General features: G+C 41.9%; 1 protein-coding gene across 1 annotated transcript; it reads left to right on the top strand.

The window, feature by feature from the left end:
* The first annotated feature begins 4,846 nt into the window (after nucleotides 1-4,846).
* On the top strand, nucleotides 4,847-13,520 carry LOC119650002 (G patch domain-containing protein 1 homolog). Its single transcript, XM_038052464.1, has 5 exons — nucleotides 4,847-5,017; nucleotides 10,331-10,518; nucleotides 10,656-11,910; nucleotides 12,018-12,240; nucleotides 12,296-13,520. The coding sequence occupies exons 1-5, from the start codon at nucleotides 4,957-4,959 to the stop codon at nucleotides 13,518-13,520; spliced, it is 2,952 nt and encodes a 983-aa protein (XP_037908392.1). The 5' UTR covers nucleotides 4,847-4,956.
* The last annotated feature ends 4,484 nt before the right edge of the window (nucleotides 13,521-18,004 follow it).

Raw genomic sequence — 18,004 nt, 5'->3', positions numbered from 1 at the left:
ACAGCTAACCCTAGCGGAATATGTTCGGAATGTCAACTTGAAGTCTTCAGCCAATTTGCCATGGCTGAATAAGAAACGGAAATGAAAATCCGCTGGAAAAACGTTAGAAGCTGAACCGTAAGTGGAAGTAACAGTGGATAGTTCACACATTAAGAACGGGTAATAATTCTTTTCTGAAGCTAAATAAGAGGTTAAGGATTATGTTGGTGATGAAGAGAACTTGAGTCACTCTATTAAGCAGAAGTGATTGAAGGACTTTCAAGAGGTTGAGGATTGGACTTATAGTGACGTATTTACCTGGTTTTTGGAGGAGTATGATTCTGACCTGACGGGAAGTATTTCAAAAATAGTTGAGACAAAGCGTGGCCTAAAAAATGTATAGGATAGTTGTCTTGCCTGCCGTATTTTGAGCGTATTGTCAGTTATCTTGCCATCATTAGAGGTTTTATATCGGGGTTATTCTAGTGTTAAATACGTACAAGACGGTATCATTTTAAAAGGAAACTACAAAAGCTATCGATTTAAAATTTTTCATGGTTCAGTATTCAAATATTGCGGAGTGAGAGCAAAAGGAGAGTGAATTGTTCGGGGTAGTACCTAAGTTTTCCAAGTGACCTGTAACCAACACAACAAACATATTTCTGCAGACAATTGTTTTTTTTACCATGTATATACTAATCTATTCTAATTAACCCTAATTACAAAACTACTCCATTTTTATTTATATATTCTAGTTGAAAGTGGATCTTTGATAGGTATAAGTAAGGGAGAATTACAATTACCTAGGCCTGAATTAAATCTAGTCTTCAGGTGCTGTCAACTGATGAATATGCGCCAAGTTTATTAATTTTGTTTACCTATCTTAGCGTCTGTACGTCCCTGATACATAATTGATAACCATATTTTACTATATTGAAATGACTTCCCCGGCAATCTGCGCAAGATATTCTATAAAAGCCGCTCATTTCTGTTATAGTTTTTGGATCTTTTCATTGGAATGCTTTAATAGAACATTCTGCTTGACCCTGTCATCTGTATGTTAATATTTCCTGTTCACTATTTAATGGAGTATAGGGCATCCCCACAGTCAGAATGTGCTTCAGTTTGGCTATTATTACACTTAACGTTACGCAAGTAATAAGCTCACAGCAGCAAGAATGTTGTTCTGTATGTGGTATATAGTGTAAATGCTGCGACAGGATTGAAAAGATAACGTTGGTTGTTAGTTGCTGATGCTGTATTTCCAAAAATCAATAGTATTCTTCAGATATTTAAGAAAATGTTTCGCCACCTTAAAATATTGCATACAACAATTGTCTTAAAACGTTTCATAAGAATCACTAAATACTAGAAAGAATTTATGATTGGTTGATGCAGAAGTACACCATTCTGCATACGTACTCGATGTTGCGGGGAGTTCTCGACGGGTTCTCCCATTGACCTACCACCGGCCACCACCACCAGCGCCTCTTTAGTTTTTAAGTAGGTAGGATCGTCCGAGCCTAAATGCTTGGCACTTAGTGCTAGTATTAGGTAAAATCCGGCGTCTGCCGAGATTGTGATAACTCGGAAATGATAATAATCGTTGGCGCAACAATCCACATTGGATCAGGGCCTTGAAGTGTACTAGAGTACTTCATTCAAGACCGTAACGATAAAATACAGGATTACAGAACCATGTAGGAGGCAATGTGGTCAGCACTGCCACCAGTGAGATTTGAACGGCGATCTTCCGTACGCTAGTCTTGTGCTCTAACCACTCAGCTATCAGACACGTCTACACCATACCTGCGGTAACTTAGGAATAACTTGCGCAAATTTACCGAAGAATTGGTGATAATAAAGCTCCCGGTCTGGATGCTGTTCCCAATAGAGCTCTCGCTATTAAGACCAGAGTCGAGTGGTTTATCACTGTATTTCAAACATGCGTGGTGGAAGGAGTTTTCCTCGACCGGTGGAAGAGGCAAAAAATAGTTTTGCTCCCGAAGCCGAAAAGCACCTTGGACATCCATTATCATACCGCCCGATCAACACGGTAGGAAAGATGCTCAATCATTGAATAATTTCTTAATTTCAAGGAAAGATCAAAAGGAGTGCTACACTTTTCTTCTGAGTCATACTGAAAGAGCATACACTTTTCCATTTTAATTTTCAAATAATAATTGGCCAGTCTCTTATCGACAATATGAAACTGGTAATTTGATTTGAAGTGTATACTGTGTGGAGCAACCAGAACTCTATGTACACTCAGCCATCTAACTTAGCTGTATTGAATTTACGTCCGGCTGATGCAGGAATAGATCAAACTCAACCGCTTAAGCCAGTATTAACTGTATAGTCGAATATCTCATGAACGAGGTTTGCCTTATATGATTCAACTTTGCCATTTTCACCCTACTCTATATTGAATACTCATTTCAACATAATAGGGCTCGTTTTCTTGGGTCAATTCACCAATTGCTAGATATTATTACGAACAATAACCTATATTCACTTTTCATAGCTATATTTTTCCAGTATCTAACTTATAAGAGATTAGATATTGTCTGATATTTGTAGTCTAGCTTAAAATTGATAGACAAGTAGCTTCCTCCAAACTACAATTTTTAGTTTTCAATGTAGATATATATTTCGGGAGCAACTGAAGGGTACCCTTCATCAATACAAAGCTATTTGTACTTATATGTAACTATTGAACCTTATTTACACCGTTCTTTGCTTGGCATTAATAAGAATATACAGTATGCAAAATTCGTATTCGTACACCCTATATTTTGCGGGTTTTTGGGTTATTTCTGAGAAATGATAGAAAATTCGTTCAATCTTATATAACAATTTTTTACATAAATATGTATGTAGTTGTTATAGAACATTAATCTTAAATTTTATTTACATCCGTTTGTTCAAGAGAACAATTTCCAAATTCAATCGAAGCAAAATTCGTATTCGTACACCCCGACTAGCGGCTTGAACTCAATCCCTGTACGATATTAATCATTTTGCACTGTAAAATTCTAACGGTAAATTCTTGAAAAAGTGTGGTTGACAGTTCGAGCTAAAGTGTTTTGGGAATTACAAATAAAGAGTTAATTCTTTAACAAATTTTCCAAATGAGTCGAAAAGGTAGTGAATTTTCGAACAGTGATCGTAAGATAGTGATACAGCTATATAAGGATGGTAAACCCTTGAGACAAATTGCAAAAATTATGCATAGGAGTCACTCGACAATTCAATCTGTAGTAAAGATTTACAATTCGTCTGGTAGAATCGAGAAGAAAAAAAGAAATGGAAACAGATTAATTTTGTCAAGGAGACACCAATCCTTTGTTCGGCGTGTTGTTCGACAGGATAACACGATAAGTGCAGTGAAATTAGCAGGACTTTTGCAAAACCAGTTCCAAATTAAAATTACACCCCAAAGTGTTCGGAATTATTTGCGTAGATTCGGTATACAGAGCCGGACTGCCGCTTCTAAGCCATTTATCAATAATGTCAATAGAAGAAAACGGTTAAACTTTGCAAAAAGATATCTAAACAAGGATTTTCGTTATTGGAAACGAGTAATTTTTTCAGACGAGTGCAAAATTAATCTAAAGTTGTCGGACGGACGGGTTCGTATATGGCGAGAAAAAAATACGAGGCTATATCCAAAAAACATGCTTCCTACATTTAAGCATGGAGGTGGTTCGTTGATGATTTGGGGATGTTTTGCAGCTTCTGGTGTTGGAAACTTGCATTTTATTGATGGAATAATGAACGCGAAGCAATATGTGCAAATTCTTAAAACTAATTTACATCAGAGTGCACAAAATTTAGGAATTCGTAGGAAGTATATATTTCAACAGGACAATGATCCGAAGCATACGGCACTTCACACGCGGCTTTGGCTACTCTACAATTGTCGAAAGTGTTTAAACACGCCTCCACAGAGTCCTGACGTTAACCCAATAGAAAATTTATGGTCTATTTTCAAGAAGAATCTAAAAAATTACAGTATTAGGAATAAAGAAGACCTGAAAACTGCCTTGCAGACCGAATGGCAAAATATTTCACCGAACTTAACCCAAAAATTAGTTCAATCAATGCCAAATAGGCTTAGAGCAATAATAAAACAAAAAGGATTCCCCACGAAGTACTAAAACTATATTTCTAGCACATTTTTTGAAGTCTGTAGGTGTACGAATACGAATTTTGTTTTGAGTTTTATATGAATTACTGTTTTTATTATTAAGTTTAAAATATATTTTATACTTGTTATTATGTACATGAATTAACCTCTTCATTTGCTATAATAATATACAATTTATTTATCTCTTAATGTTATATTTGACTTAAAAATAACAAATAATAGGTAAAAAAATGGGTGTACGAATACGAATTTTGCATACTGTATATAAGTGCGCGTTATCAACATCTGTGTTAAGGCGACATTCCTAATTCTCTTTTACTATGAAAAACTTTCAGATGGGTGCCTAAATAGAGAAAAAAATTGAAATAAATTAACAGTCCAGGGCAAAACACATGAAAGTAAGGAATATCTGAAGTTTTTCATCGGTTAAAGAAATGATTTATAAGTTGTATGTGGACAAGACCATGAAAGAGGAGCAATAGTTGTTCAGGGCACAATGCAATCTCTCTTGATATTATTACTACTATTTCCTAAATATCACAATCTCGGCTGATGGCGGATTTAGATGCTTAATGCCTAAAAATTAGTTTTAGCTGAAAGCAGTGAGAATTGTCCGTTTCTCTTACTGTCAGTTAAAAGTCATCGCTTGGACTAGTATCTGGAATTTCCGCTAGGGGAACCATGAATGACTCAAAATTGTCAGAAACATATGATTTGTTGTCAAAGTTGATGTTAAGTTTGACAATTTATTGTGAGAAATTTGCCTATTTACGTTTTCCGAATTTCTGAAGTAAATACGGTAATGTGAAATTGTTACTACTATTAAAATGGAAGAGGATGAAGATACTTATTGCCGCTTCGGTACTCCGCTTGAACCACTGGAAGAAGGTAATTCTACATTACTTTGCCGGGAGGATGCGTTATTTTTATCTGAATCTATCATTTTACCCTAAGTAAATCGTCTTTGCTCAAAGTTTGTCACGGAATGGGTCCTGATTGCTGATGTGCTTAAAAGCGTGATGTGATAATAATAATAACCTTTGGCGCAACAATCCATGTTGAGTCAGGGCCTTGAAGTGTGTTAGAGCATTTCATTCAAGATCGTAATGGTACAAAGCAGGATTATAGTATCCTACAGGAGGCAATGTGGTCAGCATTGCGCTCGCCCGAGGTTATTACACTGATTTGACTCAGGTACTCATTCACAGCTGAGTCGCTATAATAATCCCACTGCCGCCAGGGAGATTTCAACCGCGACCTTTCGTACGAGAGCCTTGTGCTCCAACCACTCAGCTATCCGGACATGTGATCCATAATATTAATGGTGATAACTGGATTATATTAAATACTTCCTCTCCATTCGAGCCAACAGGACAAGGTTTATGGAACATATTTTTTTTCTTACTGTACAATCGAAGCACCTTGCCCCGCAGTTTCTCCACGTTGATTGCAACCTCACAAAGTGGCGTTAATTGCCTATGGTTGGGTTGTGTTCATACGTGAAGCAATTTGCCCGCCTCCGCTTCAATTAAAGCGTCAAACTCAACTACACAACCTTTTTTATATATGCTTTTTTACTATGAATAGCTTTTTAATGTTTCTTGTTGGAATTTCCCTCACAGCTAGTAGTACTGCTAAAGGTGAAGTGAAAATAGTGCTGACTATTTTGAGGCACTCTTTTGTTTCGACTCATCGAAAAAAATATTTCCCACCACTGCATAGCGCAATGGTTTACTGCACTGGACGCTGAACGTACCGCCTGACAATGTCCATGACAAGAACAAAGGGGATCAGAGTGCGTTCCCTTGATGTCCATCGACAGACATGGGACGGTTTTTATATACTTGTTAGACTTCAAACTTTACTCTTCGGATCGTAGTAGAACCATTTAATCTGGCGCCAAAGTTTCTCTTATATTAGGATCTAACGCAGCGCATTGCAAATGAATTTGTGCGGTACACCGTGAATCGTCTTCTCTAGATGCAGATAGGTAATGAAGAGAAGGCAAGAAGGCTACATACAGGAAAAGCAAATCGAGCTTTTAGGTGGCATTGCATATATCCGGGTAGGATACGAGGTAGCTAATTGGCACATGTGACGATAACGCCCAGCTAGAAATTGCTTATTCTATAACTACAGGAAGCATTGCTTCTCCTCAGAAAAATAATAAGCTCCGGAGTAATCGCTGTATACTTTATATATAGAGAATTTGCCAAAGGTTCCTTAATTGGTAAAAATGATATGGTTTCTCAAAGATGCATTTGCCTTAACTTCCAAGTTGCCTCGAGTTATGCCCTCCCGTGAGTTTTTAAGTTCCTTATATTTTGTATTACGTTGAATATGTCATCGAGGTCCTACAGTCCAGTTCGGGCCTTGACCGTCAGGATGTCCTTCCTCCGTCCATCTCTGTCCACTGTCTTCGTCGGCAACATCTGCCCAGCGTTTTCGGAGTTTTCCTACTGGTGTTCGTCCTTCTCGAAAAGGAATAAGTAAGGAGAAAAATTAAAGTATCGCCAATAACTTTCACGGAGCTATAACGTGAGACCATCCTCACCATACTTGGGGAATTGCAAATTGAAAAATTTTCTATAAAAATTATTTCAATTGGACGCGGACTTTTGCTCGAGGATATTGGGGAATATAATAAGCTATTGCCTTACCTAAGGGCTAAAAAATGCAAAGTATTTCACTTTTCAACGGCCAGAATTGTGTCTCATCAAAATATGGTTATCAGGGGTGCATTATATGCTCTGTGAAGAATTGAAGAAGCATTTCAAGGCTGAACTCAATATTCTCTGCTTGGATGTGAAAAAAAAAATCAATCAGGACGAGGAGATATTAAATAAAAGCGTTTATCATCTCTACCTAGAAAGGGGGACGAAAATGAGTTTGCTTAGAGCACATAAAGCCATTATACAAACATTGGTGCAATGGAAAAGGTGTCTTCCCACGCAATGTAGAAGATGTCAAATATATGAGCATGGTTATTCCCATTGTCATCATCATCAAAGGCGCAACAACCGGTATCCAGTCTAGGCCTGCCTTAATAAGGAACTCTAGATATCCCGGTTTTGTGCCGAGGTCAACCAATTCGATATCCCTAAAAGCTGTCTGGCGTCCTGACCTACGCCATCGCTCCATCTCAAACAGGGTCTGCCTCGTCTTCTTTTTCTACCATAGATATTGCCCTTATACACTTTCCGGGTTGGATCATCCTCATCCATACGGATTTGATTCACAACCGGGCGGTCATGGTATTGCTCATAGATTTCGTCGTTATATAGACTACGGAATCGTCTATCCTCATATAGGGGGCCAAAAATTCTTCAGAGGATTCTTCTCTCGAACGCGGCCAAGAGTTCGCAATTCTTCTTGCTAAGAACCCAAGTCTCCGAGGAATAGATTAGGACTGGCAAGATCATTGTCTTGTACAGTAAGAGCTTTGACCCTATGGTGAGTAGTTTCGAGCGGAACAGTTTTTGTAAGCTGAAATAGGCTCTGTTGGCTGCCAAAAATCGTGCGCGGATTTCATCATCGTAGCTGTTATCAGTTGGGATTTTCGACGAAATTATCAACGGTCTTAAAGTTGTAATCTCCTATCTTTATTTTTCCCGTTTGACTAGTGCGGTTTAATGTTGTTGGTTGGTTGGTTTTTGGTGCTAACGTTGCCATCATATATTTTGTCTTGCCTTCATTGATGTGCAGCCCAAGATCTTGCGTCGAATGCCACCTGCTCGATCTGAATGAAGGCAGTTTGTACGTCTCGGGACGTTCGTCCCATGATGTCGATATCGTCAGCATAGGCCAGTAGTTGGGTGGACTTAAAGAGGATCGTACCTCTTGCATTAACCTCTGCATCACGAATCACTTTCTCGAGGGCCAGGTTATAATATAATAATGATTAAGATGACGCATGATAGGGCATCCCCTTGTCGTAGACCGTTATTGATGTCGTATGGTCTTGAGAGTGATCCTGCTGCTTTTACCTGGCCTCGCACATTGGTCATGGTCAGCCTAGTCAGTCTTATCAATTTTGTCGGGATACCGAATTCTCTCATGGCCGTGTACAGTTTTACCCTGGCTATGCTATCATAGGTGGCTTTGAAGACGGTGAATAGATGGTGCAACTGGTGTCCATATTCCAACAGTTTTTCCATCGCTTGTCGCAGAGAGAAAATCTGATCTGTTGCTGATTTGCCTGGAGTGAAGCCTCTTTGGTATGGGCGTTGGTATGCGGTTGCTCCCTGTACTTTTCGAGTTCAAAGATCTGTTGGTTCTCCCAGGTTTCGTTTTTCCGTCTGTGAAGTCGCTTCTCCGCTCGCCGGATTTCGTGATGAGTCTCCGAGCGTGCCCGCGTCCTTTGAGAATACAACATTACTCAGTATGCACATTCTTCCGTTTCGTAGCTAGCTTACATTCATCGTCAAACCAGCCGTTCCGACTTTTTTTGTGGCTGAGACCAAGTATGTTTGCGGCCGTATTTATGATAACGTTCTTCTGGTGATTGGGACGATCATTTGTTGATGCTTCATCTCCATACCAACGAGATAGTGATCCGAGTCTATATTGGCCCCGCTATATGTTCTTAAATTCATTTAGATTGAGATTTAGATGTAGGTTGAAAGTGGTCCCGTCTGGAGAGGCCCACGTTTGTTTGTGGACCGCTTTCCACGCAAACCAGGTACTTCAAACAACCATTTCGTGTGATACTGCTAATTGAATAATCCGCAGTCCGTTATCATTTGTATTTTGATGTAAGCTATGGGAGCCGACGTATCGCCTGAATACTAGCTCTTTCCCTACTTGACTGTTAAAATCTCCAAGTATGATTTTGATATCATATCTGGGACAGGATTCGAGGGTTCGTTCTACTGCCTCGTAGAAGGTATCCTTCTCCGACTCTGCAGTCTCCTCTGTAGGGACGTGAACGTTAATGAGACTTATATTTCTAAATTTACTTCGCAAGCGCAGAGTGCATAGCCTTTCGCTTATGTTTTCAAAGCCGATAACAGGCGGTTTCATTTTTTGGCTGACTAAGAAACCTATTCCGAGCACATGGTTTACTGGATGGCTGCTATAATATAAGGTCCTTGTTCAGGAAACCGGTCCCTGTCCAACGCATCTCCTGCAACGCTGTTACATCAGCCCTATATTGGTTGAACGTATCGGCTAGCTGCTTGGCAGCTCCATCTCTGTACAGGGAGCGCACGTTTCATGAGAAAATGCGCAAATCGTTGTTCTTTTGTCGTTGCCGGGTTCGACGTTGTGTTATCCGTCTAGTCTGAGGCTCCTGTTTTGGCTTCGTCACTTCGGTTTTCCGTGTAGGGTTGTTAGCCCTACCCAACCCCCAACCAACTGGAGGACCAATTGGTACAATTTGTCCCATTTTTAGGTGCGGGAGACTCGCCTTCAACCTTCTCCGGCTGCGGCTTTTCGTTAAGAAAGAGGTTTAGTAGTAGAGCTGTAGGTGTTGGTTTAGCAGGCGTTTCCCAGGTTTTATGTTCCATCGTGGGTACAAATTTACGTTTCGTCCTGGGACCTATACTATCTTTGATCACCTCTCACGAAATCCCCACCATTTAATGCGCGACGGGCCCGTGCGTTCCTCACGCTGTTTTATTGGTGGCATGATTCGCAGGACGACAATCAATGGTCAATGTTACGATGGTCTCATAACGGCTTTGCAATCAATGACGGTGGTAAAATGTCGGCGTTTTATGAGAATATAGTCGATTTGTATTTTACTATTTCCACTATAAAATGTAGGCATATGAGATAATTGTTTGGTGAAGGTCATGGGTGTCCGCAAAATCGATTATAAGCTCGCCACCCTCATTGCGCGTTCCAAACCCCTTTCTCCCATGGGACTTGTTACCGTTTGCCTTTTCACCCACATGACTATTAACGTCATCGGCAATGATGATATAGTCATCAGCAGGCAAGTTACAAGTCTGCCACTCACGGCAGGGTACTCGAGCATTATTGATGAAGAAAATGGTGGTAGATTAGCTCCTCAAGGGTCTGCCTCCAGATTTGTATAACCAATGTAAGAAGAGACAAAGGTCTTGCATTTCATATGGAATCATTATTAATGTTGGTCTTCTGAGGAAAAGCTGATTTAAAAATTAAATTTGGAGAGAAGTTTCATTTTAAAGCCCCAATACTCAGTGCTAACCTAACGCGTCCATTAATATTTTTCAGATGAAGTTCCTTCGAAAAAACCAATCGCTATTGAGGATCAAATCGTAACAGATGCTAATGGAAAACGAAGATTTCATGGCGCATTCACCGGTGGATTCAGTGCTGGATTTTGGAATACTGTTGGCTCACTGGAGGGATGGAAGCCGCAGAGTTTCAAGAGCTCTCGCGGAGAGAAAGCGGAGGCGATGGTAAGTTTCACACTCAGTTCTCTAATCTCTCTAATTGCAAAATACGAAATTCGTCTTCTTAACCAACAAAATAATTTAATTTAAAATTATTGGTAGTGTATGTTTGTGAATTGTTTCTCATTTTACTGTTTGATTAGAAACAACGAGCTGTTGACTTCATGGACGAAGAAGATCTTGGCGAATTCGGAATTGCTCCGCAAAGAGTCCAAACAACAGATGACTTCAAGCAACAAGATGGTCCTGGAACTTCCGCCGATCAGAGTCGAAAGCGAAAACTTCAACAGACAGCCGGCCCAATCCCTGGTATTCCTGTCCTACACCAACTTTTACAACCGGCTAAGGAGAATATTGCCATTCGTTTGTTGAAGAAAATGGGGTGGAAAGAGGGTCAAGGGGTTGGAGCGCGTCAAACACGAAGAGAGAAAAAATCAGCGGCGCAACGGAATGCACGGGAACGCTATGTTATGAAAATGTACGGCTGTGATATGGGGCCTATGCAACAGGAGTCGAAAAAGGGTGATGAAGAAGATGATGATGAATCTGATATTTCAGATGAAGAGATTACATTTGCACCAGATGACTTTGAACCTTTTGTTTGTAGTATTAAAACAAATACTTTCGGTCTCGGCTATCAAGGGTTAAGTCGTGATCCAGTTTTGAAAAAGCAGCAACACATAAATTTATTCGGAAATGCGTTTGAAGTGATGGGAAAGGACAACAAGAAACTATCAATTCGCGGCCAAGCTTTTGGGGTCGGCGCACTTGAAGAGGAGGACGAAGACATTTACGCTCGTGACGATATGACCAGATATGACTTTTCACTCGATAATTCTGGAAAATCGAAAACTCAATCCAAAGAAAAGAAAAAAGCTGAACGTGGGGTCCTCGATGGATTCGAAACTGCACAAAGTATTTCAATGTATACCAAAAAAGTCTTCACCATAACTTTGCCTGCTAATTTTAAACCTCGAAACTGGGCGGTAAGAAAATCTCGTTTTGAACCCATCGATGAAAATCGTGTTGCAAGTCTTCGTAAGCAGGATGAGCATAAGGTGAAAGGGTTAGGTCGACATGATCTCGATCCCGATCAGCGGGGACAAATTTTAGGTGAGGCGTCTAGTAGTTCCGCAAGTACCAGTAAAAATGATAAGGTGGAGCCTGAACCGCAACAGACAAAGAAGAAGACTTATTTAGAACGTATAAATGAGAAATATAAAAGTAAAGAAACGCCCTCGAGTTCGAAATTTTTGGAGAAGCTTGCGTCCAATTTTGATAATTTCACTAAGGGTGAGGTATTGAATGAGGATAAACCTGCAAGCCAGCTGGAAGTGGAGACGCGTAAAGAAAATGAGAAAGTGTTGTCGGAGGCGAAGAATATTACGAAGGGATTAGGTAAGCCTTTTTTTGATAGGGTGGAAGTAATTTTAATGGACTAGATGTACTGCAAAGTTCTCTTTCTTTTGAATTTTATATCTCATTTTAAATATCTAATCGTATAGATAAAACTCCTGGAGTTTTCAAACCATTCGCATCAAACGAAGCGAAACAGGAGCGTTACGAAAAATTCGTAGAGCAAAATCTTAAAAACGACGAAGAAATAACGAAGTTCCTTGCGACGATACAACCCCTAAGCATGAATGACTGGGACCGTGAGATGGAGAAAAAGGAATTTATTCAAGCCAGGAATATATATAGACCGCTAAGAGGAATTATGTCGGACAGGTAAGCCATTCAGAAATGTATCCAAGCGCAATTGCTAACTGCTCCTTTTATACAGGTTTGTGTCGGAAGCCACAGTCATAGCGGAACGTGAGGTTGCAAAGCCTGTTGAGAAGACGGAGAAGAAAATTAAAATTGAACGAGTGAAAACATCGTGGAAACCCTCCTCACAACTATGCAAGCGCTTCAACATTGCCGAGCCATTCGGTGGTGCGATGTTGGATGAGAAGAAGCAGCCGAAGAAACCTCGATTCTCTGTTTTCGATTATCTTGAAGTGTCTGTGAATACCAAAGAAAACTTTGTGACTCCAGTTATAATCCCATCGAAAATGGAAAGGCCGAAACCAATGGTTTCCCAGACGCAACCATTTGACATTGAAGCAGAGACCGCTGCAACCACAGGTCGGTTATCAACAAAGGACCTACTTGCCAATGAAATGAAAGCTTCAAAAATTGAGTGGGATCGTGTGACGGAACCTAAGTCAGTATCTTCTGAAGTCAGTAAAGTTCCAACAGCTCAAAGGAAAACGTCCGATAAAAACAAAACTGAGCTGGAAAAGAAAGTCGAAGAGATGAAAAGCAAACATCCATCGGAAAAGAAAGATCTTTTCAAAGCAATATTTGACACCGATAGCGAAGAGGATGATGAGGACAAATCCGATGCGAAACAAGAAGAGGAGAAAAAGGAAGTGGACGCTGCGAAGATTATTGGTGTTGAGGCTCATAAGGACATCTTTGCATCTGTAAAACAGTCAGCTGCAGAAATCAATGTCTTGCGAAACACATCACCACCGCGAGGTATTTTTGCAAATCTCTTTACACGAAAACCAGCTGCAGAGCCACCATCAGAAGAATCAACTCAAGTTGGAAAAGCTGCTGGAGATGCTGAAACTTCAAAAACCCCGCCCAAGGAGAAAACATCAGACGAAAATGAATCCAAAGTTTCAACAAGGATCACTTTCAAACCACGAAGTGAAAGGGAGCGTTCTTTGGATCGAGAGAACTTGTATGGTCCTCAACTTCCTTCCAATTTACATCCGGCTCCTGTTCCTAGCAGTTCAGAAATGCCTTTGGAGCAACAAAAATCAAACGACGGTAAACTCGATGAAAAATTATTAAAGCTACTGAAAAAGTCGAAGAAGGAAAAGAAAATTATAGAGCAATGGGTGGAAAAGCCGAGCGAAAGAGCAGAGAGAAAGAAGAAGAAAAAGGATAAAGACAAGGATAAGAAAAAGAAATCGAAGAAACATAAAAAAGAGAAAAAACGACATAAAGACAAATAAAGTTGTTTTTTATAAAAAAACAGGTTTTTTTCAATTCATATAAGAAGGAGTATATTTCTTATGACAAGCTAAGAACACACAGTGCTCACAGGTAGGAATGTCCACACTTTGTTCTAAGGCACTCTAACATCTTTTTGTTTGATAACCTAGATTCAAAGTACTTTCTTCTGATTATCGTTTGAGTCTTTAAATTGTTATTTAGTTTAGTTTGTCAGTGAGAGGTCTGAATTCGAAGATCCGTTTGCGTGAATTTCTCGGTCAAAGAAGTTTTATTTTGGGTTTGCTGCAATTTTGAAAATTTTTGAGTACTGCTTGGTGTTCCCTGGTGGGGTGTGTTGGTTATAAAATCATACCTCAACGTTCAGGTCCGCCCTCAGAGGTTGTCGACGATCTTTAACGGGACAAAACAAACGAGAAGATAGTGGAAATGGAGAGTGAGCTGACTGCGTTTATACGCAGCACGAAAATGCGCCGCTCGTCCCAGTGCCCAGCGAAGGACGCAACAAGGGCTGAAATACCCGACGAGACATCGCGACGCGCAGACCGAGAGAAGGACTCGCAAAGTGATGCGGCACCTGCAACCGAGACAGGAACCCAGACCATACCACGCAGTGCTATAATTGCGGAAAGAAGCACAGTTGAAACTGCCGAAGCTAACCAAATGGTTTCGAATATAAGCCGAGTGGGAGGGCTATCGACTACTCTGGCGCAGTTGAAGAGGAACGGTTTATTAAGAAATGTGCGGCAGTCGGGAAGCGCATGAGATCTGCGAAGTTCCTCTTGAAAAACGTCAACAAAAGGGTGAGAACGGGTTAATGGAGCTGGAGGGGCTCCTGGACAGAATTTCATAATATAGGCGGACATGGAGAGTAAGAGAAAATCCGCGTGAAGCAGAAACAACCGCGCCTTCCGACGCGAACACTGCGAGTACCAAATGGATCGCAGACAGCCCATTGCATAGCGAACTGGAGGAAAAACTAAAAGAGGAAGGGACATCTGACGTAGACTTTACTCAGGTACTCTCCAGGGCTCAAAAGAAGGAGACGAAGGGGAACAAGAGACAACAATACGTCGCGTCATCAGAAAACCCTCTGCCTAAAATTAAGACGGTCACGAAGAACGGAGCACCAAAAAAAAAGTAGGAGACGAAGGAGGACTAGACCGCCAGCTCTACTTATTAAGCCGATGGAAGGCAAGACTTTTGCGGAAGTCCTCAGTGAAATCCGTTACAAGATCAAACCGGAAGATAGCGGAGCAGAAGTGTCTTTCATTCGTAAAACGATGGGTGGTGGAGTCCTAGTCGAATTTGGTCCGAGGACAACAAATAAAGTTACGTTATGTGAAGCAGTCAAGGGGCTTCTGGGAGGCAAAGCTTTGATATCCAGCCTGGAACCTACGTGTTCTTTGGAAATCCGAGATCTTGACTGCCTCACAGGAAAGAACGAGATAGAAGAGGCCATCAAACGCGAATATCCGGAGGTAACCAATGCCCGGATTGGTATAACCTCTGCGAAGTACCGAGGCCAAAAACTCGCTGTGGTGGAGGTTGCCGAACAATACGCGAGAAAGCCTTTAAACAGCGGGAAAATCAGAATTGGTTGGGTAGTGGGTAGGATACGAATCCGGGCCGCCCCAACCAAATGTTATAGATGTTTGGATTATGGGCACACATCTGCAACCTGGCGGAAGTCCAACATGCTTTAAATGCGGTGAGTCAGCCCACAAAGCGAACACCTGCAATGAAAAGGAAAGCTGCATCCTATGCAGGGACCGTGGTGCGTCTGATAAGAGCGTTGCGCACACTACGGGCTTGGAACGGTATTCAGTCTTCAGAGCAGAATTGGAAAGGCCTAGGACATGGTCAACATGATTCTCATTCGAGTTGCTAACGCAGTTCGATGCGGAGACCAAAGCTGATTTAGTACTCATCAGTGAACAGTACCAAAACAAGAACCCAGTTTCATGGCCCTCTGACATATCAGATACCGCTGCCATATGGGTTCGGGACGGCATCCTCCTTAGGGTTCTTATCCAAGGCCGAGGGGACGGCTTTGTCTGGATTCGGTCTTCAGGGATAACGTTTTTCAGTGTCTATTTTACGCCGAATGTGACGATGCCGGACTTTCAACGCAGGCTTAATGCTTTGGAGGATGCTATCTTAGGCACAGATGGACGGACCCTGGTCGGTGGTGACTTCAATGCCAGGGCACTTGAATGGGGCATGCCTCACATAGATTCCAGAGGGAAATGAATTCTGGAAATGGCGGCGAGAACAGGACTGGTGGTTCTAAACACCGGATAAATCCCAATGTTCCAGCGCCCGGGCTGCGAGGGAAGCAATTCAGATGTAACCTTCGCGTTGGAATCACTGGTGTCGCTGGTAGACGGGTGGCGAATTCTGGAAGACTTTTCGGCAAGCGACCATCAATACATTGCTTTCGAAGTGGTGGACACAAACTCTCGGTGTGCGCCAACTCGGCGCTCTTTCTGTGCATGGAACGCTCCGAAAGTGAACAGCGGGAGGTCGAAACTCTTGGAACAGGTGGGGCCGCGCTGGAGAGTACTACTGGGGGCGGTGGCGCTGCAGCCGACACTGTCGTAGGTTCAGTTATGAATCTGACAAGGACAGCCTGCGGAACCTTCATGCCCCGGAGGGCTTCGAGACGTGGCAAACCTTCTATATATTGGTGGACAGTGGCAGCCCAACGTCTAAGCAACCGGGAGAAGACGTGTACCATAATGACGGAGTACAAATCAACCAAAAGGAGACCCCACAGCGCAATAAACAAGAGCAAAGCTCGCTGCTGGCAGGATTTGGTCGACGAGGTGAATGGAGATCCGTAGGGTTACAAACTGGTAACCCGAAAAATCGGAGTTCCGCGGAGACCCTGTTCACTTAAGGCCGAGCAGATGGCAGTGAAAGGGTAGTATAGGTCTCAGGGCGAAACGTGGATTCGGCCATCTTTTCATTGACTTTAAAGCCGCCTATGATAGCATAGCCAGGGTAAAACTGTACACCGCCATGAGAGAATTCGGTATCCCGACGAAATTGATAAGACTAACTAGGCTGACCCTGATCAATGTACGAGGCCAGATAAAATTAGCAGGATCACTCTCAAGTCGATTCGACATCGACAACGGTCTACGACAAGGGGATGCTCTATCATGCGTCCTCTTTAGCCTGGCCCTCGAGAAAGTGATCCGTGATGCTGATGTAAATGCAAGAGGTACGATCCTCTTTAAGTCCATCCAACCACTGGCCTATGCTGACGATATCGACATCATGGGAAGAACCACCCGAGACGTACAAACTGCCTTCATCCAGATCGAGCAGGCAGGGATTGGCAGAGATCTTGGGCTGCACATAAATGAAGGCATGACAAAGTATATGGTGGCAACGTCAGCACCGAAGACGAACCAATCAACAACATCAAATCGCACTGGTCAAACGGGAAGAATAAGAATAGGAGAATACAACTTTGAGACCGTTGATAATTTCTCCTATCTAGGGTCGAAAATCACAACCGATAACAGTTACGATGAGGAAATCCGAGCACGGTTGTTGTCAGCCAATAGAGCCTATTTCAGCTTACAAAAACTGTTCCGCTCGAAACGTCTCACCATAGGGTCAAAGCTCTTAGTTTACAAGACTATGATCTTGCCAGTCCTTATGTATTCCTTGGGGACTTGGGTTCTTAGCAAGAAAAATTGCGAACTCTTGCCCGCGTTCGCGAGAAGAATCTTCCGATGAATTTTTGGCCATCTACATGAGGATGGACGATTCCGTAACCTACATAACGACGAAATCTATTAGCGATATCATGACCTGTGGATAAAATTCGGCTCAATAGGTTACGGTGGGCGGGTCGCTTAATCTATATGGATGAAGATGATCCAGCCCGGAAAGTCCATAAGAGCAATATCTATGGTAGAAAAAGAAGACGAGGCAGACCCTGCCTAAGATGGAGCGATGGCGTAGGTCAGGACGCCAGACAGCTTTTAGGGATATCGAATTGGTGGACCTCGGCGCAAAACCGGGATATCTAAATCTATGTCAACTATCCCCGATCCCCCCTATAATCAAACGAAGCTTAATAGGATTGAAAGAATGGCATATAGAGGTGCCCGTAGTAATATCTTAGACGAAGTATCTCAGGAACTCTGGGCACCCTCAGCGGACTACGGCACACGCAAGCCGAGCTTCTCGAGGAACTTTGCTGTGAGCTTTCCAATCAGGGCAGAATGAAGAACCGGCGACTTGTTGCAAGATTATGATACAATACTATTCAACGAAGGATCAAAGATGCTCTGTGAAGCTAGCGCGAGAGTTTTCTCAGATACACACAGTCTGGCCGAGTCGTGTGTTCTCCTAAAATTCGCTAGTGCATTCCATGTGGAAGTGCTGGTAACGCTGCAAGCTTTTCAATGGCTGGAGTATAATCCGAGACCTTAGCATAACATAACCATTTTAATCGATAGTTAGG

Source organism: Hermetia illucens, chromosome 2, assembly GCF_905115235.1.
Source record: "Hermetia illucens chromosome 2, iHerIll2.2.curated.20191125, whole genome shotgun sequence".
Lineage (NCBI taxonomy): Eukaryota > Metazoa > Arthropoda > Insecta > Diptera > Stratiomyidae > Hermetia > Hermetia illucens.
The sequence above is the reverse complement of the archived record's forward strand: the minus strand, read 5'-3'. Positions and strand labels throughout refer to the sequence as shown.